This window comes from Phytophthora infestans, genomic scaffold (assembly GCF_000142945.1).
Source record: "Phytophthora infestans T30-4 supercont1.25 genomic scaffold, whole genome shotgun sequence".
Lineage (NCBI taxonomy): Eukaryota > Oomycota > Peronosporomycetes > Peronosporales > Peronosporaceae > Phytophthora > Phytophthora infestans.
In genome coordinates, this window is record NW_003303734.1 from 1,004,183 (window position 1) to 1,029,102 (window position 24,920).

Genomic DNA, 24,920 nt, shown 5'->3' on the forward strand with positions numbered 1-24,920 from the left:
CCGATATCAAAAACGGGTTCTAACGATGGAGACTACATCGCTCCACTTCTGTAGCGAGGGCGCAGAGGGGCTTTTGGATACCTTAAGCGGTAGTACGTGGGGGTGCTTGCTCGCTCAAAGAAGCAGCATGTACGCGTTAGCATTGGCGAGTGAGATAGCGTCACAAGGCAGTGACTAAGGAGAGTGCCAGCACGTACTTGCTTGTCCTTGTGCCGGAGCGGCGCAAACTTGTGCGTGGGTGTAAGTAGTGGACGGGTCTGTCTGAGCGCACGCCGTATGTAGCCTTCCTTGATCAGCTGCTGAACCCAGGTTTCAGCTCATGTTGGACGCGCGCTGAAGCAGACGCTGGTTTTCGCGCTCATTGACAGGAACTGCAGCGATTCTCTCGCACAGCTCAGCTCGATCCACCTTCTTCCTACCACATGCGCTCTTCCTTGACTTGACCACGGCTGCTACTCGATCTCCCATCGAATTGATTCCACGCCTCCAAATTCGTTCGACAACTTGGCGGCCCACACGGAAGTACGCTGCAACCCGAACGATCTCTCCATGTTTGACCACTTCTCCCACGCTGCGAAGCAGTAAGGTCTCCCAGACGGCCTGGCGCTCACTGTCTGTGATGTCCCCCAGATGCCAGCTTTCAAAATGAAAGCTGGGAGCGGGAGCCAGTCTGGTCGGGAAAGCGCGGGAGATTCGAAATCCAAAAAATGATCGGCATAGAGAGGGTATTTTGTTGGGTGGGTTGTAATATAATTTGAAATGGTTATCTTTTTCCGAGCGGAGGTAGTACTATCTCCTTATACCCCGTTAAAGCGGATACGCTCTTATGCAGCTATGCTGCAAATCTTTGAAGGCAAACAGAAAGCCTCTACAACTACAGTACGTATATGGGTCACCAGTTTTCAAATTCACGATTCGCTTGCACTCGTAAATATTATGCAGGCGTCTCTCCAAGTCTTCGCTGGAGCTGGAGTCGGAATCCTGCTATTTACGTAGGCACGAAGGTCAGTCGCTATCAGTGCGCCTGTACTTAGGGAAATAAAAGGGGGGGGCTGTACATCTGTGCGTCTTACCATGCCTTTCAAAGGATTTATTAACACAGAAACAAAAACAAATATCCTTTGTCGTTGTGACTTGCAGAAGTTGATACCGAAGTATACTAGATTGTCCTGGTAGTGCTACGAGTAGTAGTACGTACATGCCTTTAGGGGTTAATTCGAGATTATGTGCACACACCAATAGTGGGAATCGACTCAATACAAGTTTCAAATGAGCAGGTCTTATTTTTCTACCAATTTGTACATGTATTAGCTTCACAGGTTTCAGTCAGGGGAATCGGTCTCGCGTGGATATAAACGCAAAAGAGAATTCACATCCTTCGAAAACTTTCCGAAAATGGTGCTTAGCTCACCTTCTTTGCATTGACCACCTGGTGGGACACTGTGCAAATAGCAATAGCCGAAACGTTGTGTCGCTTAGATATAAAATTTTGTTGTGGTTGTATCACACGGCAATCGTCGCATACACAGACAAGAGCCAACACATACCAGTTATGTGCATGTAAGACGTTTTGGATCTGCAGTGGTTGCTGAAAATTAAATGCTGATGATTCCTTATTATATGTGCGCTACATGCGGAGAAAAGGACAAGATGGTGGCCGTAGCTGAGGCGAAGAGGACCGATCATTTATATTTGTGCTGTATTTTTGTCTCGTCTAGCTGCCTAGTTGACGCCGGTGCAATTACGTTTTGTAGCGGTCTTGTGTAGGTGCGTAGCTGTGGCGCTCTGGTCACCACACAAGCGAGAAGGTTAATTTTTATGCATCAAGTGGACCACCAGTGGTGGCTGACAAGACGATAAGTTATTTTGTCACAGTTTTTATATGTACCGGTAATAATGCTACATGTAGGTATGCACATGCGTGTACTATCACCTGCACCAGCTCACTATTAGCCATGGCTGTAAATATTAATTTACCCCGAAGTAATAACTTGAGATATGTGTATACATTGCTTTATATAGGTGGAGCAAGGGAAAATTGCACAGTGGTCTCACAGCAACGCCCAGCGTTGCGGTAAGTATTTACTGTAGCTTCGTGATAGCGCTAATAAATAATGAATCTTCAAATATATTCATATCCATATATCTAAATAATGTTATTTTAATTGGCAAAGTGTCGTCGTCTAAAAAAAATGCGCACTGCCAGCTCAACTCTCTCGTTGGTACCTGTACAGGTTCCCCACGGGTCACACTGTTGATAGTGTGTATCGACTGCAATATATGTATTTTCAGTAGCAGTAGCACACGTAAGCTATTAAGCTTTTCGGCTTATTTACTTTAGGCTGTTTTGTGGTCTCTGCGTCCAAAGCGTTGCATCCCCAATCCGCTCAGCTTCATCGCAACCTCAGATTATGAGAGCGAAGGTCTATGCGAAATACCGACGGCTAGCGCGTTCGTATGGGCACGATAAGACCCCCCCCCACCCCCGTATGCTGCCACCAACATTCTCACTCGTGCGCCTGTGCGCAGGAGTCCGATACAATTGATGATGAGTGCTACAAGACCGTGCGAGAGATAATAAACGAGCACGACCGCATTTGGGATTGGCTCTGTGCGATCGAGAAACAGAGTCGAACGTCAAAATGAGCTTGCGTTAGTGCGTGCACGGCTAATGACGAGCGCAGGATTTCGGGAAAGACTGTATCGCAGCGAGAAGAAGAGGGAGCATACGTTTGTGAAGAAGATTCGCGAGCATAGACGGAGTATGGAAGGTCAGTTGAGCAATTTATTTGGGGCCAATGCAATCGCGACCGACTCGATGGCGTAAGGGAAATGATCGGCGAAGAAGAAAAGATAACTGTGGAGGAAGCGCTGGCGGAGGGCTCCCTGTCGGCTCTAGATGATGTGTCTGTGGAGAGGAAACACAAGCGTAGCGATTTACTGGATGTTTCCGGCTGGGATCCTTAGTATGCATATGTGGTGATGATGGTGCTAACCTCGGTGGCTGCGAAGGCGAAGATTACATACCTGTCGACAACCGATTATCAATGATCACAACAAAACATGTGCTACGACGACTCGTAAAATTTGTCGTCGAGTCGTCTCCGGAGCTGAAACATGCGCGTGCAACAGGAGGAAGGTAACGCTAAGGAAAACCTGAAGATGCCGAAGGGTTCGATGGACAAATCTACTCATGGTCAGCTTCGTGACACTTATCATGATTCCGACGCGCTACAGAAATCACTCCTGAAACCGCCTAGACTGTCATTAAACCGCGATACACTTCAGGGTAAGTCCCCGAACCCTGTCAAGATGTCAAAAGATCACCTACAGTTTCAGCATTCATGGAATTTGATCCCGTGAAGGCTGCACTATACTATAGATTAACGAAGATGACATTGATCGTCTTCTTGGCACTCTAACTTTTTTTCCTGATCGAAAAAGATTTTTAGACTAATTTCCAGGCGGTGGAAATCGTGGAACTTTTTCACGAGGAACATGATAATTTCACTGCGCAGCCGTACCAGCGTATTTGCTTACGGTCAACTACATCGGTGGATAAGCGTAATAAAGATAGAGAGAGGATCGTAAAGAAACACACACACGCCACTGCTGATAAAAGACTCAGCCAGGCCTTTGCTATAGAGGCGTTCATGTGAATACGCTCCTTTTTCATGTAGTTTTGAAGGAATCATGAATTTAACCTACAAGCAAAATTCCCGCATTAAATGTAGTGAGCAAAGTCACTACATCAAATCAGATGTAATACCTGTCACAAATTGTAGAATTTGCATCCCTCAAATCTTTAAAGTAAAAGTACCACACTCTATACATAAATTACACGTAATTTTCGGCTAACCGAGCGCTAATTTCAGCCAGCCATGGTTGTCCGAACGATCCGAACAGTTGGCCATGGTCATTCGAACCTCGATGACCATGGCTTTCGGACGGGTACGGTAAACCGAAAATTACGTTTGCGACCTCTGCACTGTACCCAACTTGGTAGTCAGTTAGGTTTCACCTTTAATGATGCTAGATCAACGCATCTTGGCTGAATTTGTGCTTCATTAGCGCCAATGTCACTTCCTGGTTTTCTCATTCACCACACCTCGTACGCTGTTGAGGAGGGGGAGAGGTGGATCGCGCTATTGGACGGACTAGATGAAAAGGTGTTAGGTGATGAGGTGGCCAGGCTTGAGTTACCAGCTCCAAAAGCAGTGCGCTGGCCCAGCGAAAACGACTTGATGCTTAGCACTAAGAACCAGCTCCTGGACGAACTGCCCCAGCCCTGGAGCAAGTTCTACTGCCACGAGTGCTGTATACGGCGGACAAAACAAATGAGAGGCCTAAAGTAAGCGGATCAGCAGCTACGGATGCGGAGACCGCGGGTATCTTGGTGCCTGCCACGTGTACGTCCATGATAGAAGTGTCAGACGGTGGGAAATCTACCGAAAATCATATTCACCAACCAATCGGAGTGACTTCATCTCTCATTGTGATAGAGATAGATTCTACCAGCTCGTCATACGACACTGATGGCGATGTACCTTGTGTTGGTCGCCGTCGACTACGGTCGTATCGTAAGTGGACAGAGGAGCAATGCTATCGTGGTCGATACTGATGGGGAGATGGAACAAGGTCAACCGATGCCTTCACCTACAGTAGACAACTCACTATCGCTACCGTCTCCAAAGCTAATGCTACCGAATCCCTCGGAATACCACCCAGTCACTAAGGCACGGAACATCGCGGCGGCAGGTGCTATGTACGACACCAGCGTTCGCTGGGTAGTGTTAGTAAATTTGGATCGATCCAATTATGACAAACAGAAAGAGGCGTATTTGGTGCAATGGTGCGGTGACGAACACCGCTTTGGCGCGACGTGGGTATGGGCGTCGACGCTGTTCCAAGGGGTTTGTTACGGAAATGATGAGCAAGTGGAAGGACCATTTTAGCAACCTAATGTATACTGAGCTGAACAAGAAGTTCCCATCGACCCACACTGCATCGAAAGACGGAAAGTGTTTTTTTAAGGCAATTCGTATTGCCTGTCACGTTGCTGGGGGCCCCGATCTCGTCCCGTGCTCGCTCATCGGAGAGTTTGAAGATAAACAAGAAGCCAAAGGATTAAAAGAAGGGGTGCCTACTGGAGACCCAAAGCTGTTCTTGGCCTTCCTGCGAGAGTGACGTGTCAAACTAGCGTGTAATGTGTTTGCAGAGAACATGGTCATTTCTTCAGTCAGCAACGTGGAGGGCCTCAGAAGCTATCCGCTTCAACTGGTGTTTACGTGGTTGGGGCGACCGATAATGGAAGACTCAAGCACTGCTTCGTATTGCGAGTGCTCGGAGACAGTCGGGAGCGCCAGGTCTTCGACCGGTAGTACGAAGAAGGGAAGGATCAACAATTTTACGTGGAGTTTCTGGTAAACATAACGTGTATTCGGCGGTGCAACTTGCTTCGAGCGTGTGGGGAAGGTATCGCGGAAGGTAGCTGTAGCGAAAAAAAAACAAATTTCGTAGTGGACAGACACAGTACCTTCTTTCTGTAAACAAGTTTACCACGTAATGGTTGCTGGCACAAACAATTAAATCTACGGTACTCAACTATAATCACGGTACTATAGTATGTACCATGAATTTTTAGATAGTACCGTGCGTAGAGTAATAGCATCATCATTTTAATGACAGTACTGTGGCATATAACACAGTACAGTAGGCGATATCACCCCAATATCACCCATTCATTTATTATGGTCTTAACTAAAGAAGATAAACTGAGAGGCTTGTCATAGCGGATTTTACAGCATCAAAGACTCTCGCTTTTGGGTATATTGCTGGCGACATAGAGACGAGACAGTCAAAGGGTATGTGTGGTCACGGCAGGAACTATAAGGCGATAAACGTGGTGCGCAAGAAGAGTGTTTTCTGATAAGCCGCATGAGCAAGCAACTGTACGCAAGGTTTTGGAGTTACAGTGATGCTGGACTTATTGAGGTGAACCTCGCGACGAGGTCGAGATACTTGAGCTGTGCGTTCACGCTACCGAAAAAAAGATTTGTGCGGCACCTGATTCGGCGCTACTGAAGCGCGCTAGATGGAGGTACCTTCTGCGCTTGTAGGTTGCGCGAGATGAGCGTAGTAAAATGAGACGCCGTAGCCTACGTAAGCCCCGGTAAGCTAACATCTAAAGTGTTCTTCTTAAACGTTTCGAGGAAATAATCAAGAGCAGGCAGCGCCATCGCTGTCAGGGTCAGAAGGCACTAGAGGCAGCTAAATTACTACTGTTGGTGATGCTGACATGGAACGGGTAACAAGAAAACAATTCGATGAGATCACCTAAGATTATCTCTACTCGTGGGATAGTGCATGAACGATCATGGCAGCTCGACCTTTCATCTTACAACTCTGTTGACATACCGCTTCTTGGCTTGTTTCTCACCAGGAACGTTTTTTTTTTACGCAAGGCAGCGAGTGCATGAACACACAATCGGTATTTGTACCAAGATCGACACGGGTAGATTTTTACTCCATGTCGACTTTCCACCCTCCAACTGGTTGCTCGGCTAATTCCAAGCGATGCTTGTTACGCTTGCCATAAAAATTCTCCGTACACGTGAAGATCGAGGCACCTTTCCCAGCTGGTAGACATAGGCTATGTGGGCTTCGTTTGGGACATCAAGTAGAAAATCCAACGCGTTTTTGTGCGGCTGAATGACGCTTAGCCGGCAACTTGTTTGTAGATATTTGCAGCGATCTGGCATGTCTCGGTTTGGCTTCGATTTCGCAGCGAATAAGAACGTGCCCATTGACCGGTGACGACACATTAAGGTCGGCTGCTCTGCGATTGCTATCAACTTAAGAATGGTTCTCAGAGGGTAGTCCCTCTTGATCGCGGTATTGAACTGCTCTACGGGGTTGATTGCTGTCGCAAATTCCGTCGGTGTGTGATATATAGCATTCCAAGTTGCAGAATGGAGAATTGGTCCATTGTTTCTCAAAGTATGTTGTGAAGCTGGATACACTTTCCACGCTGTCAGAGCAGCTTCTTTTCATGTGTCAAACTCTGCCGCATCACGCGAATAATGCACCGTGTATAGGTACATGAACACCAGCTTCACTACTTCAATACGAAAACTTGAGACACGGTCCCTCACGATCTTGACGACGTAAAAAAACATATCAAAAATGTCAAAGCATCGTTGTTGCGGTTGCTTCGCTTGGAATAAAGTAAGACTGCATTGTACTGAGGCTTATCTGCATCGACCTTACAGTAGCGAATATCGTAGTAGTCACCAGTAATCGCCTTGAAACCGTCGAACCGACTATGAAGCGATGTGTTTATGAGATCCCCATTCTAGTAGAATGTCACAAACATTGCCATCGGGTGGAAGGAAGAAGCCTGGTCCGAAACACCAATAACGAGTACGGGGTAGCCTGACTTGTACAGCTTATAGGTCGTGTCAGTATGCAGCACGCGTTGCGAACCATTTTGACCATGTACGGTGTAGACATTCCAACTATGGTCGGGGTCCCATCCACGCCCTCTCCAATAGCGATGTTCCATCCTCGTTGACCCCATAGCCACGCGAGAGCGCATCACCATCCTGCACGTCTGACGTAAACTGGGTTTTCTTCATAAGATTCTCCATATCTTCTACGAAATCGATTTCGTTTAGGGGTGCTTGACTAAGGTGTCTGACGATTGGCGCAGTACGGGGGACTCTCCCACTGTGTAATTATTTATGTCAGGCACGTTGTTGTGAATACGATTTAGATTCATTCTTTAAGAAATTAGCGGCGCCACATACGACTTCATTTCTCGTGTCATATTAAGTTTACGAGGAGAGGCAGCATCAGCGAGGTGTCGGCCGTGCTGCTGAGCTGTGATGTCTCACATGTCCTAATCCTCAGCCGCCATCCCCATTTATCTCCCAGAACTGCCTTGCAGGTCGTGCATGTACACTCAAGCAGCTGGTATCTCATGGTGTGGCTGTCGTTGTTGATAGGGCATAGTTGACACGTACAGCGTGGCTCGTCGGCGTCCGGAAGGACTTAGATCGATGTAGCCAGCGGCTGACGACAACTGTGTTGAGCTTCTTGGCTAGACTGGTCCAGACGTACTGAGGAGCCATTCGCGCGGTAGCAGTTGTCGTCGTGTTGGTGTGTATTCTTGTGTGCATGTGTCTTTTGGCCAATCATCTCGTGCACCAGCTAATCTACTATATGCACACTTAAAATGGAGGTCCGTTTTAAGGGCTATGCAAAATGCTATCACTCTTGATAAATTGTAGCTGTAGTGTGTGATAAGATGATTTTACTTCCAACGTTCATTTGATTGGCTATTCCGATGTTATTCTGTTCGATTGGATAGCTCTTTGTGTGGCAGAATATGTTCTATGTCTATTAATATTTCAATGCTGCTCTCTTCAAAATTAATCGCTCTTAATCAGAATCTAATTTACTCTTATAATATTAGTCCTCGTACTTCCTGGAAACAACTTTTGCTAATGCAAACACAACAATATTCTATCCAAAACAACACAGCATCGTCTGAGAACTGCGACCTCCCGGACCTTTAATTCGGGTCCCCAACCTTTTTAAAACCAATTTGATCTCGACACTACTCGATTTTTTACCTAGGAGATAAGAAAGAAACCAAGAATGCTTATTTTAGTAAAAATTAAAAAAAATGCACAATGTTGAACATGAACTTTAATTTTTCCCGAGGTCGTGTACTTGTGCGGGCCTTGCCCGTTGAACTGTACGGTACTGTACAATGTACAGTGTCCAGAGATACATGTATTAAACGGCTCTTTTCGCTGTTCCTGTACCGCAACGGATGAGCGATCGAGGGCACTCGTTATTTTGCCCGACTGAGGTAAAATAGCATCGACTTTTATACGTGTACAGATAGTATAGTACGGTTAAATTGAAGTAAAGTTAGGACACTAGCGCGTTTGCATCTGCGGACTTATAGCCGTGGGCCCGCCCCTCTCTTCGCTTGCTGCGCTGCGCTCGGGGGGGGGGGGGCGCCGCTGCGCGACCTGCCCCACCCCGGCATCTAAGTCCTCGACTCGGCAAGGCGCTGTGTCTGGGATTAGAAATTAATTCCGAGCGAGTGTTTCCATTGGAAACACTGGAAACTTTCCAAGACCGTCGGCTAAGTCCATTTTATGCATGTTGGGATAATTGTATAGTCGGTTGGCCAGTCGGGCAAAATACTCACTTCCATTCTTGAGAAAATCAGACTTTTCTATCTTTCAAATTATTGTAACACAAGATGTCCTATAGGACATCAACGCTGCAGTCTCCGGTGGGTCGCGGTAACTCCGTTGCTTCGCACGAAAATAGGCCAAGGCATTGAAGTAGTCTCGTGCGGTGCTGGGTCGTCTTTGCTCTCGCTTGCCGCTGCTAGAGCGATCGATTCTTTCAATTGTGAAAGTTCCGGAGCCAGCTCGAAGCCTCGAAAGAAAGACAACTTTGACGGTTTTCGGGGGCACGCGCTCCAGGCAAATTGCAAGATTTGACTTGGCTAGTTTTTGCGGCATGGCTACCATGTTCTGCTCGTGATACTGATGTTTTGTATCGAACACGTGCGGACACTGAAAGTTCCATGATCCGTGTCTTCTTCCTCACCGCGTCTAGAAAAGCTTATCGCAGCAGTCTTCCGAATCTTTGGCCCTGGAGGTACTGAGCCTGGAGTCCAGGCTCAGTACCGAAATCTCCGTGAACGAAGGATTGGTGACGATATGCAGCTTGTTGGAGTTTCCTCGCTGGTTTTCCTGGCTCTGCAGGGCTCCGTGGAAGCTGTTCAAAGTGCCATCACTTGTACCACCACTGCGGACTGCGCTTGGGGTGAAACTTGCGTGGCTGGCGACGCAGACACGTCCGTTCAGGCCTGTGTACCGCCCACAGTGTGCGGAGGCTCCTCGATGGGCAACTGTCCGTCGGATGACACGGGCAAACTCGCTTGTCTCTGGAGACCTTTCGACGACTGCAGTCAAGGTTGTGCCATTCTGAACGGCAACAAGGGCATCTATAAATGTGTATCCATTACCCGATGCGATGCGTACTACGGCGGTTCGTCTTGCAGTGGTAAGTTTCAGAAAAAAATGTAACCTTACTGCAATGAATAGGACGAGTTGCTAACTTCTCCTTGTGCTTTTTCGCTTCAGACAGTTGCAGCGTAAACGGAGTGCGATGCAATGGCCAGGGATCGTGCAATATGATGCCATCGAGTGCTGATGGAACGCCCGTGTTTGGTTGCACGTGCGACAATGGCTATAGTGGCGACAAGTGCGAAGTTGCACCTGGTTCCACCTCCACGAACACGTCTTCAACCGACGACGACGATGATTCTTTCTTTGGGGCGCAGGACTCCGATGACGCGTCAAACAACGGATCCGACGATGACAACACCAGTGACTCTTCCAAGAACACTTTGGACGACTCGGCCACAGATGCATCGGAGGACTCGACTACTGATACGTCCGATGAGTCGTCTGCTGATGCCGTCGAGCAATCGTCCACTGATGCGGACGAGTCACCTTCCGACGATACCGAGGATGACAGCGCCTCTCGTTCCCGTTCTACGTCGTCGTCAGGGGAACTAGCCAACAGCGAGTCAGTGTCCACCACTACTCATAGCGGTATCCGACCAGGTGTTCTGATCCTTGTACTCGTCATGACCGCGTTCTTCTTGGTCGGCACAGTGCTGTTGGTTGCGTACTCTCGTAGAAGGAAACAACAGGAAGAGGAGGAGTACGCCAACGCCCTAGCTTCTACACAAGGCGTCGGCGCTGTGGGTGCGAGGGATCTCGCAGCAGGCCACACTGGCCGTACACCGCGAGCCCACATCGCCACCATGTAGTACGATCATGTTCCTGGAAAGGAGCATACTTTACAAACTACTAGTATCACCTTGAAATGGCGTTGCGAGAGCAACCCATCACAAATAGAGTCAAAATGTTATTCCACTTTATTCACATTCTTGTAGCGCAAAAGCTCTACGGCCCGTAGCGAAGGTACCGGTACCTGTACACTAAAGAATCGAGCGATAGATAGCAACGCGTCTACTGTAGAGATAGAAGACGAGTCAGTCGAGTGACGTTAGCACGTGACGCCCTCCAGCGAAAGTCTCCGCTTGCTTCAGATCGACGCCTGAATTTTCACATTGATCTTCCTCCTCGTGCAAGTCTTGGTTGATTACTTCCTTCGTAAAATACTTACCTGTATCAATGAATATTACGCCAGACACACATTTTTTCTTGTCTCCAATCAGTCGGGCAAATATTTATATCGACAAATCATATATCTGTAACACTTGATAGCGAGTCCTCCATTCTGGTGCCACGAAATCCAGCGAGGACGAGCTGCTGCGTGGGTGCGAATCATGTTTATTTGCACCAACGCGGCGCCCTTATGATCCCTTGCATAGACATAGGAAAACCTCTTCGAAGTTCATCGTGTCTGTAGAGAGCTAGCGTCCGTTATGATCCACAAAAACTGCCTCCAGTCAGGCACAAATGCCCGTGAGCAACACGCACAGTTCAGAGCAAATTATCAACGAGGCCTCGAAAGAAAATACCCAGCCTGTCCCGATTTGCTCTTGTCTATTTTCTGCAAAATAAGTCCCGGACCTTTTTATGCCTTAAGCAACTTGGAAATTGTATGGGACACGTGCGGCACAAATATTCCGCTCTCCCGTCTGGCCAAAAAACTTGGCCGCCCGAGTTGCCAATTCCAAAAGTGACGACATACAATCAGGCCCATGCGACTGCTAGCGACGCTGCTCGTGTTGGCGCTGACGCCCTCGTCTTCAGAGGCGATGCGCATGGCTACCAACTGCAGCACCACAGACGACTGTGCAGACGGCGAGACGTGCGTGGCTGGCGACTCGGTCACTTCCATTCAGACCTGTGTGGCTGGTGCCGCGTGTGGCGACTCGACCTCTGGAAACTGCCCGTCGGAATTGGCGTGCATCCAACGTAGTGGCGTCTACAAATGCCTGTCCATCGAACGGTGTGACGAGTATTTTGGAGGTTCTTCGTGTAGTGGTAAGACTAGGAGACAGATGCGCATTATAAGCTTGTGGTCTGACTTTGTAATGTGTTTTAGCGGGATGCAGTGCGAACGGCGTGCAGTGTAGTGGCCAGGGATCATGCAACTTATTATCGACTAGTGCGGATGGCACACCGAGCTTCAGTTGCTCGTGCAATGAAGGATTCAGTGGCGACAAGTGCGAGTCCGGTTCGAGTACTAGCTCAGGCTCGACGTCGTCTAGCTCCCAGCCTTCCAGTAGCACTTCCAGTACAGAAAGTTCTAGTTCCAAGCCTTCCAGTAGTTCTTCCAGTACAGAAAGTTCTAGTTCCAAGCCTTCCAGTTCGTCGCAGGCTTCGAGTTCGTCCAGCTCTTCCGAGGCCTCCAGCTCGTCCTCCACGTCCACCTCCGCGTCTTCTAGTGTATCAGACTCCGGTAGTACGTCGAGCTCAGTCTCAGGGTCCAGCAGCTTCTCATCGTCCGTCGACGGCTCACTGAGCAGCTCGTCGTCGTCGTCACTCTCCTCGGGGTCTAGTGGGGTGGCGAATAATAACGTGAACCCCGCATCCGCCAATAGTGGCTCAGTGGCGTCTGAGGAGGACTCGGGCGGTACTAGCTCGGCTGTGTTTATCATTATTGGCATCTTGGCTGCCTGTATCATCGTCGGTGCACTTATGTTCGCCATGTACTCAAGGAAGAAGAAGCGCGAGCAGGACGCAGAGGCGGGTGGCTTTGGGGGAGCTGCAGCGTTCGGAGCCACAGCTGCCGCCGGTGAGAGCGAGCTGGGCGGCGGCACAGGGGCCGACACCCCCAAGAGCAGCATTGTCACCATGTAGACAGACAGGAAACCAAGATGTTTTTATTTTAAAGACATACCAGCAATTTATCCTTATGCTATTCTTATGCTGTATAATCGTGGTTATTCATGTTTGGAGTTTATTAGAGTCGATCTCTAATTGAGTTGGTTACAGTTTTGAGGCAAGCGACGCCGATGCCTCAGCACAACGACGTGTTGTATCTCGTTGCGCAGTATCTACAGGCTGCGGGGCTTTATGCCAGCTCTTTAGTGTTGCAAGAGGAGAGTGGACTGGATGTGACGTGGTTACGCGGCTACTCGCATGAAGTGGCGCTGCTAAGGCGCTGGATTTTCGCTGGAGACGTAACGAGAGCTCGAGCGTTGTTGCAGCCTTTGACGACTTTTAGCGATGTGTCGAATGAGTTGAAGACTGCGTTGTTAGCTCTGGACGAGCTGGAAATAATGACCAAGACTCGATTTAGAGGTGACACAACGCGGCTTGCTCAAGCCAAGTTGAAGTGCTTTGAGTCGCTAGTACCACTGTTCCGAGCACCTGTGGATACGAGCGAAAGCGACGTGTTCAAGTATGTTGCAATGCCGAAATTGCAGCTTAAGGGGTTGATACGAGACGCCTTATATTTTCACATGCAGGATAGTGGCGATACAGCTCGAGATTGCATTTCAGTGTCGTGTACTGATGTGGAAACTGTGCATAAAGAAGAGCAGGATAACAGCGAAATGTTGATACTGGATGAACCGCACCTTGATGTAAATATCGAAGAGGACAAAGATGTTCCAGGTGTGGCTCATTCGGTGGAAAGATGGCAAAAGCGACAACGGAACCTGCTGGCATTATCCATGAATCTGAGTGGAGTTCAATGGCAAGAAGACAGTGGTGAGGTGGATGGTGAAGAACACGAGGGACATTCTATCGAAAATACGAAGGAAACTGCCGACGCTGCTGTAAACTGCGAGCTAGACTTGAAGGAAATGGTTGACGTGACTGTAAGCTGTGCATTGGATGTTAAAAATACTGTAGACGCTGGGGTAAATTGCACGCCAGAAAAGAAGGAGACTGCCGGTGTCGCTGTTAGTTGTGGGCCGAATGAGTGGAGCGATGTTGCCACACAGACCGATACTTTTAATGAGAACAACATGGTGTTAGAAGATAGCAACGACGGCGACGTAACTAACAACTCAATAGCAACGAACGCTAAAACAAAAAACAACGGATTGCAAGGTAACGATGTGGTTGCAGTGGAAACACAAACTAGCTTTGAAGACCTACAACAAGGTGAACAGAAACAAACCCAGCAAGTTCTCACTAGCAATTCCGTTAAGGACGATACGGCCAGTTGGACTCAACAAAGCTCGAGCAGTCTTCAGTTGAACTCGTACCTAGAAAATGAGCCTGTGCAGCCACAAATGCTCACTGATTCACCCGACTTAGAACAACAAGGTTTGATTGACGAATCAGTTTTTGATGCTGAAATTCCGATGCCGAAGAGGCCACCGCAGCACTACAATGAGCTCAAACTTGACCACGTGGTGTGTGCTGACGTAATTGCTGAAGTCAAAGAGCCCCAAGCCGTACGCGCGTTGGACGTGCATCCAACTGGAAACCATCTCGCTGTCGGTACTAATGCACGTGCGCTACGAGTCTTTAATTTATCAACCCCGTTACAGCAGCGACAAGAGCAATTATCCTGGTCTTCTCCGCTTAACTCGATATTACCATTACTCCCTGTCTCCCTTGAAAGACACAAGCATCATGACTCGGGGATTTATTGTGTTGCCTACAATCACCATTTACGCAATTCCAATGCCACTTCGATGATCGCATCAGGTGCAGCCGATGGGTCCGTGAAGGTGTTGGTAACGACGGTTAGAGATCCAGTACAGAGGCAACAAGTCGACGAATTCTGGATACAACGAGGCGACATTAACGGAGCTATGGGCAAGACTCGAGCACTGAAATTTTCGTCGTCTCATCTACTATGGACTACGTCAACAAACGATCGTCGCTTATGTTGTTGGGATATTCAGCGAGCTCATAGGAGCTCAAAATCGAGTCCCTTTCAGACTCTTGATGGTCATGTTGGGGAGATTCAGACGATTGCTATGCCGTATCCTTCAACGTCAGCGTCGCCAAGTACCTTATTGCTTAGTGCAGCCCTCGATAAAACGGTTCGACTGTGGGACACTCGCAGTAGACGTTGCGAGCGTTTGGTGACGTCTGGAGTCCACGCTGCCTTTGCACTGGATTTCCACCCAAATGATGATACTCGGATAGTCTCTGGCCACCAAGACGGCAACATTTCTCTATGGGATCTGCGATCTACCGCACGAGAGGCATTACAGACTCTTGCGTCCCACCAAAACGAATGTCGATCGGTGCGCTGGTCTCCTGGAGGCCAGTGGCTGCTCAGTGCCGCTTTCGACGGTACACTTTGCATCATGCAAGTCTCCAGCTCATCGCTACAGCCTGTCGCTAGTTACCACAAACATTCCGGAAAGGTATTGCAAGCACAATGGCATCCAACTGAACCAGCATTCGTGTCCTCAGGCGCAGACAAGCGGGTCAAGCTCTGGGCCTTCGCATGAAGATCGGATGTAGCCATCTTCTTCAATGCAACGTGACGACAAAACGTCCAGTGAAAATACCGATTAGCGCAATTCGACAAGATGGCTTCAAAAGACTGCTTTAGCTTCAGGTTAAGCTCGTATCTTACACTGTCGAATACAGCATAACACACAGCATAAGCGATCAACAGTATAGCTATATTTGAATGAATCGAAGACAAGCAGTATTGGGTGCAACGTCGAAAGGGAACATCACGCGGCAGCTGGTGTTTTCTTTCGCGACGTCACGCTTTGGAGAAGAACTTTTTTTTTTTACTTGTTGCCAGGAGACTTGGAGCGTTTGTTCTTCTTCTTCTTGTGGCTGTGAGAGGAGCCACCGGAGAAGCCCTTGGGGTCGCACTCCGGACACAACCACGTGTCCGGATGGCGGCCGTCCGCCAGACCCACACACTCGAGATGGTACCATTGCGACGGGTTGGGGCACGTCTTCCCGTCGCACGCGATCATATTACCGTAACTGGGCAGGTTACAGATGCAATACAGTTCGTTGTCCTCGCCCGTGTCTGCGTCCTTCTTCGTCTTCTTGTTCTTGCCAGTGGACGCGTTGGAAGGCTTCGAGTTGCTCGGTGGAGCCTTGCGTCCTTCACCGTGTCCACGTCCGCTGTGGCCGTTAGTGGATCCGCTCGAGTGGCTGGTGCCCTGTCCGTGAGTGGACGAGCTGTTGGCGTTGCCGTTGCTCGTGTTGTGACCCGAGCTGTTGGTCGTGTTGCGGCCGGACGAGACCGACACCGAGTGGTCACGTTGGCGCTTGTGGCTGTTGGACTTGCGCTTGGCCTTGTCGGCGGCGGCCTGCGCCTTCCGCTCCTTGTCACGGACTGTCGAGCGCTTGACCGACGTCCGCTCGCCGTTACGCAGACGCTGCATGAAGGCGACGATGGAGTCGTCTTCCTCCACTTCCAGTGACATGTCGAAGTGACGAGCCACTTGAGCAGCCAAGTCCTCTTTCTCGGCCTCGTCGTCGAACTTAAGGTGGTAGAACTTGGCATAGCGTCTCAGAGCTTCAACCTGCGCGGCGTTAGGTCAACTGTCAGTCACTAGAGCAATAATACGGGGAAGACCTATACTCTTACGTACGCCCAAGCTCTTGAAGTCCACCATGAGTCGCGGAGGGTACAGCACGCGCTTGAGTCGCTGTTGCGGGCTCAAATCGTCTACGTCGTCGTAATAGCGGCCATCCTCGAGCTCTACGTTACGCAAGTGGTAGAGAGAGTTAGTGTTGTTTCACGCATGTGTCATTCCCTCGTGCCTATACCTTCTTCCATCAGGTAGAGATCGTCGCGGTCGTCCTAAGAGCAGAGAGATGGAAAGAGCGTGTGTTAGGAGGCGAGGGGGAGGACACGTGCAATGCCGCGAAGAGAGGGGCAAGGGGGAGAAGAGGCGGCGCTCACCATGGTGCTGGTGGTGGTGAAGGGGGCCGTGGGGTGGAAGCTGAGGCGGCCGGTCCGGTACTCTGGTCTCGCTGCACTGCCGTTCAAATATGAAGGGATTTCTGTGTGCGAGGTCGGAGAGACAGTGGACAATCCACTCCAGACCGATTTTATACACTCTTAGCTCCACAAAGTGGACACGCCGTGGTGTCTTCAAATAAAAAGGACAATAAATGAGTACTGTATGACGTCAGTTTTAGGAGAGTGGTGTACCGGTACAGTAACGGATACGTACACCAGAAGAAAACTACATGTAATGCAAAAACCTGGCTCGAAGTAAAAATCTAACTTACACGTGCAATGTGCAGGAGTCAACGGAGACCCACACCTGCACCACTTCAGCTTAGACCAATAAGTTTGCTTAACTTAGTTAAAGTAAGAGTTACGTACTGAAAAAAATAACGTCGGGTTGATGCTCTCTTCAGCAGCGGGTCCTGAAACTAGTCTTACATGCATAGCTCAGCAGTCCGCGACACCATCGAGGAGATCTGTTATAGATATTAAGAGCGCTGCAGGTAACACTACATGAAGTTCGGCTTACCAGCTATTTGCTCATATACTGCACGACTTCAGTAGTGTACGGGTCCAGCTCTCTTTCGCTCAAAAGATTTCTCCTTGCCAACTCCAGCTCGCCAGTCACTGCATCGGCATTCTTTCGCGCCGTCTGAGCAATGCTGAAGCAGATCGCAGTGGCCGAGGGGCTCCTGTGAGCTCCAGTCCTACCGGTAAAACCTGCTCGTTCATGTACTGGTATGCAGACACTGCCAGCCTGACAACAGCACAGCGCGCTTCCCATCAAAATTTCGCAGCACCCCACATACGACAAGCATACGGTCTGCTCTCCATTAATGTGCCAAAGAGCCTTTGTCTTCGAGTCGATCATGCACCAAGCAAATTGGTGTTCCCATCACCTCGACGCATGTCGCAGATTCATTCCCTGTCTATCCCGCTAATCATATTGCACAGGGCATGTTTCCCCGTCAAACTTGATGAAAATCTGACGGGACCTGCAACTTCGAGTCAACACTCGCGCAATTACTGGCTCGCGCTCAAGATCTCCAGCTAATGGCCGACAAGAGCCCGACCTCCCCCGCCTTCAAGGCCTTCGTGGACGCCTCCGTACGTACCTCAAAGTCAACGAAACTCTCCCATATCGTCGTAACTTTACGACGAAGGAAGCGTAACGCAATCCAGTATCACTATAACTGACTCACAATGCTATTTTTTTATTATCTTCCAGGCCGGTGCCATGGGCGCACTCTTCGCTGCTGTATTGCTGTACCCACTGGACGTAGTGAAGACCCGTCGTCAAGTAGATGTGGACGACAGTAAGGAGGAGGAGACAGAAGAAGCCAAAAATAAGGCCATCGAACTGCGCAAGAAGAAGGCCCACAACCTCCTCGCTGCTGTGTGGCTCATCTACCGTCAGGAAGGCGTCGAAGGTATCTTCGCTGGTCTCAGCTCGAAGGTCGTGCACACTGTGTCGTCCAATTTTGCGTATTTCTACTGGTATTCGTTCCTCAAGACAGCAGTAGAGAAACACTCGAGTAAGCCCATAACTACGGGCATGAGTCTGCTTATGGCTTCCACTGCTGGAGCCTTAAACATGTCGATGACTCTCCCCTTGGAGATGATCAACACTCGGGCTCAGATCCAGCCCAGTGATGACGAGTCTAGTGACTCGGACGAGAAGAACAAGGACACGACACCTCCGAGCCGCACAATGTGGGGTATCGCCAAGGAAATCTACGCGGAAGACGGTCTCACGTCCTTCTGGAAGGGGTTCATCCCTTCTCTGGTGCTCGTGAGCAACCCGTCCATCAATTACACCATCTTCGACAAGCTGAAGCTGCAATTGCAGCACTCAAAGATGGTCGCTACCAATGCCACGCGCATGAGCTCCTTGACAGCACTGGAGGCGTTTATCCTGGCCGCTATCGCCAAAGCGGTGGCTACGATCATCACGTACCCTGTGATCCGTGCCAAGGTGTTGATGCAGGCCCAAAAAAAACACATTACGGGACAGAAAAAGAGCCCACATGGCCACCATCACGCCGAAATGGGCAACTCGATGGTGCAGGTGCTCAAGCGTATTGGCGAGCTGGAAGGCCCGAGTGGCTACTTCAAGGGCTGCTCGGCGCAGCTCTTTAACACGGTGCTCAAGAGCGCTCTGTTGGTTATGACTAAGGAGCAGATTACCAAGTACACCATGCGCGTGCTGTACTTGCTGCGTCAAAATGCTGGCCCAAAGGCGATTGAAGCGGCCAAGGCGTAATATGAGTTACAGTACTTGGGCGTTATTCTCTGTCATCGATTTTTTTATTTTTTAAAAAAAGATCCGGTGTGTTTGTTAGAATGTTGGTTAGATGCCAATTTCAACTTTGCGCCCGAATTATTTCTTATCAGCGCTGAGCATTTGGACGATCATCGCGATGAGAAAACCAAACCCACCGACCAAGAAACCTATCGAGGCAATCGCGATCAACTTCTCGATCAGGTTCAATCCTCGTAAAGGATTTTTTACCGATATTGCCCGCACACGTTTAGCATCCCGGCTTGTTAGCTCAACTTTTCCCGCTAAATTCTTCATTTTCGCGATTTCAGGATCCTTCAATGCAGCTTTCGCTTTGTTGAGATCTGAGGGCTTCACTACTTGGGTCATGTTTGTCGAGGGATGGAGACTTCCGGAAATGACTTTTGAGTCTCTCTAGGCCTCCTCGTTCTTCGTCCTCAATGGCTGTTAACTCCTCGCTGTCACCCTTGAGGTAGCGATGTGCCTTGTCGTCAAGCTTTGAAGCTGTTTTCAAGGTAACAGCCTGATCAGCTGTGCCTGCTGTAGCGAGGTCATAGCAATATCCAGCAAGGACGGATATAACGAGCACCAGGAGACCGAGGAGACGCATGCTTTCTTGTCCAGGTAGGTTTCCAGCTGAAGAATTTTGTGGTGTGAGTGCTTAAGTGGTAATCAGGACAATGGTCGAGGATGGGAGTCGCTGCGACGCTGTGTCTTGGTCTTGGTCATCATATTTTGATGATGCTCAGCTCTCATGTCGTCAACAGCACAACTGATGGTAAAATCTACAACGTCGACAAATTGACAGGCCTCTTGTGGGAGATCCCTCGGCTTGCATAGGCATTCGCTTGGGAAAGTCAAAATCGCTTACGCAGTTCTCTTTCGTTTAATTCGACGGTCCTCCGTATTTGATACAGAATCTGCAAGCCACTAAATTGACTTTGGAAGTTTTTCGGCAACTTAAAAAATCGTATGTGACGCTCTGTATTTTTTTTATTCTTGACAGCTTGAGCTGCGTTCAAGTTCTCTTGTATGAGCTTTTAAAATGGTTTTCATTTTCAACCACTGTTGTTAAGATGCTTGGGTTTTATTTGCATCAAATGCCTCTCCTTCTGTTTGTATTTGGGTTTGTTGGAGGCAAAATAAGATGGATTTGATGCGGATACCGGAAAAACGCTCGCCCCTCTTCGCCCTATTTTTTCACAATTAAAGAGCCTGTTTTGCGGCAGATTTTTTTTCACCCTTCACGCTATTCAGTTGTAACGCCACAAATTTAGATAATCTGACAAATAAGAACGAAAAAAGGCTAGTTTTGGGCAGATCGCATCGAGCTCTTTATTCTTGCAAATTGAACCGTAATTGTGCTAATACCAACATTAAAGGAGTTCGAAAAACTCTAACGATGCTGTCGCGCAGTTGATATAGGATGCGGGCTTGCACGGCTAGAAATGTTTATTTCCCGCCTCTCTAAACCAGCATGCTTCCTCACCTCGTTATTACATTTTGAATTCTGGCGCCTTAACTTGAATTTATGACCCTACCAATAGAGAGCTATTCTCATTTTTCTGAAAGATAGCTCTTTCATTACCAGCACAATGAGACACAGTATAGGTCCACACAGACTCGAAAGATTGATGATAGGAGGACGCAATTGCTCAAAACTGAAATTTTCAAGCGACAACAAAACACTGTACAGTCTAATAGACGTCCAAGAACCCACAAGTTTGCAGTACCGTAGTAGCTACAAAAACGTCCAGCGACATGCCATTCTCATTTCCTCTCCTTTTCCCACAGACACGCATCTCCCCACACCGACTAATGGATTTAGAGCCGCTGCGGAATGCAGCTGACAACGACGTAGGGGGCTGGGGGGTCGATGCTGACACCGACCACGATAAGGCACCTCTTTTGTGACGGGGTCACACAGCACCTTGCGCTAGAGGAAGTTGGCTTCCGAGAGTATACAAACTCTCAGTGAACGGCAGTTCACCGGTCCCCTTTTACCAAAAGGGAGCGAAGTGACCAATTTAAGGTATATTGTAAACTGAGTATATTTATAGGTAGGTTAAGGTTAAGTTAAATACAAACTATAAGTCACCTATAGAAAAGCAATGTCCAACGCCAATGATTGGCATTGGACGACCTTGGTACCTTGTACCAAATATCCCGAAGTATGACGTGTCACACTTCATGTAACTAGGGATACACTTAGTGCTACGTACCCCGTTACACCTTTCGGCATACCTGAACGACGAAGAGGAGAAGGCTGACGCTACCGATGCCCTCACTGCAACTGCTGATCAATCTGTATCTGATGGACGTATGCAAAATGTCTACGTATCTAGTATCGCCAACGAGAGCGGCCTACACCTTGCACATGAGGGGCAGGTGCGACGAGCATACGCAGAGCGACAGCAAGCTGGCCTCTTCGGTCTCTTCTTCAGTGCAACATATAGAGGCACGCTTAAAGGGAGGACAAACACGCGACTGCTTCAGATCCGCAAGGCCGAGGTGACTGTGGCGGAGTTCGTACATTGTGGGCCTCGAGATTGCGATGGGTATCCTACCGCTAACCGGAATTAAAGATTTCTGGTCCGAAAAGCGCGTTTTAGGGCAGAAGGGTGTGACGGAGACGATGTCTAGAAACCGGTTCGAAAGTTTGAGAGCTAACTTACAGCTTCATGCACCTAGCAGCGCTACAGAATCGTACAAGCTGATGGACCCTCTGTGGCATAGTCGTGGCTTGTTGCGCCATATCTAAGGCCAATTCGCGGAAATAGCGGTCCCTACAGGTGCAGCTAGCCTTGACGAGAACACCGTGCGAACGAAAGCACGGTCGCTAGCCAGAACCTACATGCCTTATAAGCCAGACAAGTATGGCATCATGCTCTATGCCATGGTGGGATGGGACAGCTTGTATATCCATACCATCAGCGACAATGGATCTGGCAACACTGAGTCTAGAAACCCTGCGGAGCGTTATTGTGGCATGTTTTCTGAGCTGCGACGGTCGCTAGCAAGGACACAAGCACGTGAAGATATATCGGTGAGGTGAGGCGGGGCTCGGCTTCAGCTCTCTGGATGGCAATGCTTGGACAAATGACGCTGACACATCAGTCTCCAGCAGGTTGCCGTCTTATTGTCTGCGATAACTACTACACTAGACACGAACTGGCAAAGGCTGTACTGGCGGTTACGGATGGCGAAGTTAGAATGGCTGGAACGTGTAAGGTAAATCAGATGGGAAGCGGAATGAGTCAGAAATTGCGCTGCCTGTTGAGTGTGTAAAGCTTACGGAGAGAGGAAGCTGGGAGCTTATACCTGCCGTCGACGTTGAGCATGACTGGAGCAGGGCTCAAGCTGCTCATAGCCGTGCCCAAAAGAAGCTACCATTGGCAAAAAGAACAACATCTGCTTCTACAATGAGAATAACTGACCACGTGGGATTCACTATTTTTCTGGATAAAAACCCTGTGGTCTTTCACACGAATGACCCCAGCGGAACTCCTTCTCAGCGTGTCCTGAGCGGATTGTCACCTGAGGCGATCGAGCTGTGCCACGGCCTCGCTCCAATTCGTCGGTGGGCGGAAGAACAGAACTTGCATCGCAAAATAATGAACGTACCGGCGGCTATAGCTTTCTACATATTCATGAATGCAGCTGACCATGTGGATCAGTTAAGATGTACCACTTCAATACGTCCAAAGGAAGCTCGGTTGGAGATGAGCATATTTATCTGGGCGATGGACCTATCGCTAATCAACGCGTTTTGCTTGATGAAAAAAATTGCCCTCGCTGAGTGTAAACATCTTTCACTGCACAAATTTAAGCAACGAGTCGCTGAGCAAATGACAGCAACACACTTTCGCCTGGTCCAAAGAAAGCGCCAGGTAACACCTCATCGAGAGCTGTACAATCAAATGCTGGTGCTGACACAAGCCGACACATATTGACACCAAATTCCACAAAGCTCTCAAATGGAAAACTAACCTGCTATTTGTGCTCGCTGCTGGGGCTATCTAAAAAGTCAACGTACGGGTGCACTGCGTGCTTGCGTGGCTACCATGTTGAGTGCGTCGCCCCCTTCCATTATCGAGATGCGTTTACATCAGAGTCGCTCACAGCTAGGTCCGCGCTGGAAGAAGATATCGCCGCTTCAGACAGGGCGGCAACAGGTCGTGCTTGGCTTAAAAAAGAACAGATCCATTACAAACATAGATGAGCCGACGCTGCCAGAGATTCAGAAAATGGATCAATAAGAAACCTCACCATTGTGTAGTTATTAGGGTGAGATGTGTCCTGATGCAGACTGGAAATTGAAGCGTGGGCTCTTTAGCCAGTGCTTCAGGCTTCAAGTAGAGATAGAGCTGCATACATGTTCCGCGGGCCTCGATGTCTCTGCCTAGCCACCAGCATCCTAAACCAGCTCTCTGCGATGCACTCCCCAAACTCTTCCCACTCGCATGGGGTGCTGCCGCAGCAACGGCATCACTGAGCACCATCTACCGACTGCATACTGCTCGACCTTTTAAACTTTTGAAGTGAAGTACCGGCATCTTCCGCTTGTTACTGACAGTCATATAATATTACAATTCGCAACAATAATTGTGTAAAAAAGATGATGTACGTCGCGCTTCGTAAAATACGAGAGAGTGCAATACCGGTATACATGTACATGAATCTATTCAAGAAGCATCATAGGTACACCCTCCCCCTTCAACTCATTTACCCATTCAACTAGCTCCTTCTCAGCTTCGGTGGGAAGAGCCATACCTGTACCACTCGAGCGAGCCTTCTTTTTGACGCGTCCACACATGCCAGTTCTATACCATTGCACTTCTGTCGCCATTGGTACAGGAGCTTGCGTCGCTGCTCCTGCGCATGATCGTCTACACCTTTGCCCGCCCATTGTTGGCACATTCAACATCCAAAGTCGGCAGCTTTAATTTTGGTTAATTTCTTGCCGGAGCGAGGTACCCGAACTAAGCAGTACCACTTTCCTTAGTGCAATCAAAGCTGGCTAATCCATACTCAAAGTCTGCATGCTGTACTCCTCTTCTTCCTACAGATCCACCTACTCGCCGTACACCATGTCCTCGAAGCGTACGTGCAGCACTCTTCCATCCGGAGCTGGAGAGCCTCCCAAATTTCTGGCGTGACCTTAGCAACTCTTGCCCCTCCACGAGGAAGGTTCTCAGCCCGCCCGTGGTCTACCAGATACTGGGCGGTGGTGCGAGGGAACCCGTTGTGGCAAGCGATCGCGCGCCAGTCTTGGCCTCGAGGACCCGGCGGCGTTCCTCGGACGTGTGGCGCTTGAGCGTGGACTGGGAAGGCATCTACGCTATGCTCGGTAGAATTGAGAGTGAAGATTAAGACGCGCCACACGCATAAGCTTGGGCGGCTTCGAGCGCGCGGGAGTTCCTCGTCGGAATCTCGTCGGCAGTGACAACTTTGAATGTAGATAAGTCGACATTGAATGAGGAAAAAGGGTGGTGTTTTTTAAGTTGAGCACGTTGCTGACGCCCAAAATTAAAGCTGCCGATTTTGGATGTTGATGTGCCAACTATGGGCGGGCAAAGGTGTAGACCGCTGTAGAAAGCTTCTATGACTGCATTAATATTACCACACTGCTCCCATGCATCGAGCACCGAGAGCTTCTCGGCAGCAGTAATGGCGGTGCGTCTGCGCGAGGGTAGCATCTTGTAGTTTGGGAAATGTCAGG

At 49.0% G+C, this 24,920-nt stretch overlaps 7 protein-coding genes across 7 annotated transcripts; 6 read left to right on the forward strand and 1 right to left on the reverse strand.

Annotated features, from left to right (window-relative positions):
- Positions 1–4,926: 4,926 nt before the first annotated feature.
- PITG_13050 (uncharacterized protein) lies at positions 4,927–5,381 on the forward strand (the record flags this gene model as incomplete). Its single annotated transcript, XM_002900540.1, has 2 exons — positions 4,927–5,183; positions 5,219–5,381. The coding sequence occupies 2 exons, from the start codon at positions 4,927–4,929 to the stop codon at positions 5,379–5,381; spliced, it is 420 nt and encodes a 139-aa protein (XP_002900586.1).
- A 4,368-nt stretch (positions 5,382–9,749) lies between these two features.
- Positions 9,750–10,870, forward strand: PITG_13051 (uncharacterized protein; the record flags this gene model as incomplete). Its single annotated transcript, XM_002900541.1, has 2 exons — positions 9,750–10,095; positions 10,176–10,870. 2 exons carry the CDS (start codon positions 9,750–9,752, stop codon positions 10,868–10,870), a joined length of 1,041 nt encoding a protein of 346 aa, XP_002900587.1.
- An 882-nt stretch (positions 10,871–11,752) lies between these two features.
- On the forward strand, positions 11,753–12,949 carry PITG_13052 (glycoside hydrolase, putative; the record flags this gene model as incomplete). Its single annotated transcript, XM_002900542.1, has 2 exons — positions 11,753–12,056; positions 12,118–12,949. The coding sequence occupies 2 exons, from the start codon at positions 11,771–11,773 to the stop codon at positions 12,873–12,875; spliced, it is 1,044 nt and encodes a 347-aa protein (XP_002900588.1).
- Positions 12,950–13,030: 81 nt separating this feature from the next.
- Positions 13,031–13,533, forward strand: PITG_13053 (uncharacterized protein; the record flags this gene model as incomplete). Its single annotated transcript, XM_002900543.1, has 3 exons — positions 13,031–13,246; positions 13,349–13,452; positions 13,509–13,533. 3 exons carry the CDS (start codon positions 13,031–13,033, stop codon positions 13,531–13,533), a joined length of 345 nt encoding a protein of 114 aa, XP_002900589.1.
- A 549-nt stretch (positions 13,534–14,082) lies between these two features.
- Positions 14,083–15,439, forward strand: PITG_13054 (uncharacterized protein; the record flags this gene model as incomplete). The annotated part of the gene is made up of 1 exon (XM_002900544.1): positions 14,083–15,439. The coding sequence occupies one exon, from the start codon at positions 14,261–14,263 to the stop codon at positions 15,437–15,439; it is 1,179 nt and encodes a 392-aa protein (XP_002900590.1).
- Positions 15,440–15,595: 156 nt separating this feature from the next.
- PITG_13055 (uncharacterized protein) lies at positions 15,596–16,923 on the reverse strand (the record flags this gene model as incomplete). Its single annotated transcript, XM_002900545.1, has 4 exons — positions 15,596–16,483; positions 16,553–16,662; positions 16,731–16,764; positions 16,867–16,923. The coding sequence occupies 4 exons, from the start codon at positions 16,867–16,869 to the stop codon at positions 15,731–15,733; spliced, it is 900 nt and encodes a 299-aa protein (XP_002900591.1).
- A 1,047-nt stretch (positions 16,924–17,970) lies between these two features.
- Positions 17,971–19,180, forward strand: PITG_13056 (Mitochondrial Carrier (MC) Family; the record flags this gene model as incomplete). Its single annotated transcript, XM_002900546.1, has 2 exons — positions 17,971–18,024; positions 18,146–19,180. 2 exons carry the CDS (start codon positions 17,971–17,973, stop codon positions 19,178–19,180), a joined length of 1,089 nt encoding a protein of 362 aa, XP_002900592.1.
- Positions 19,181–24,920: the final 5,740 nt, after the last annotated feature.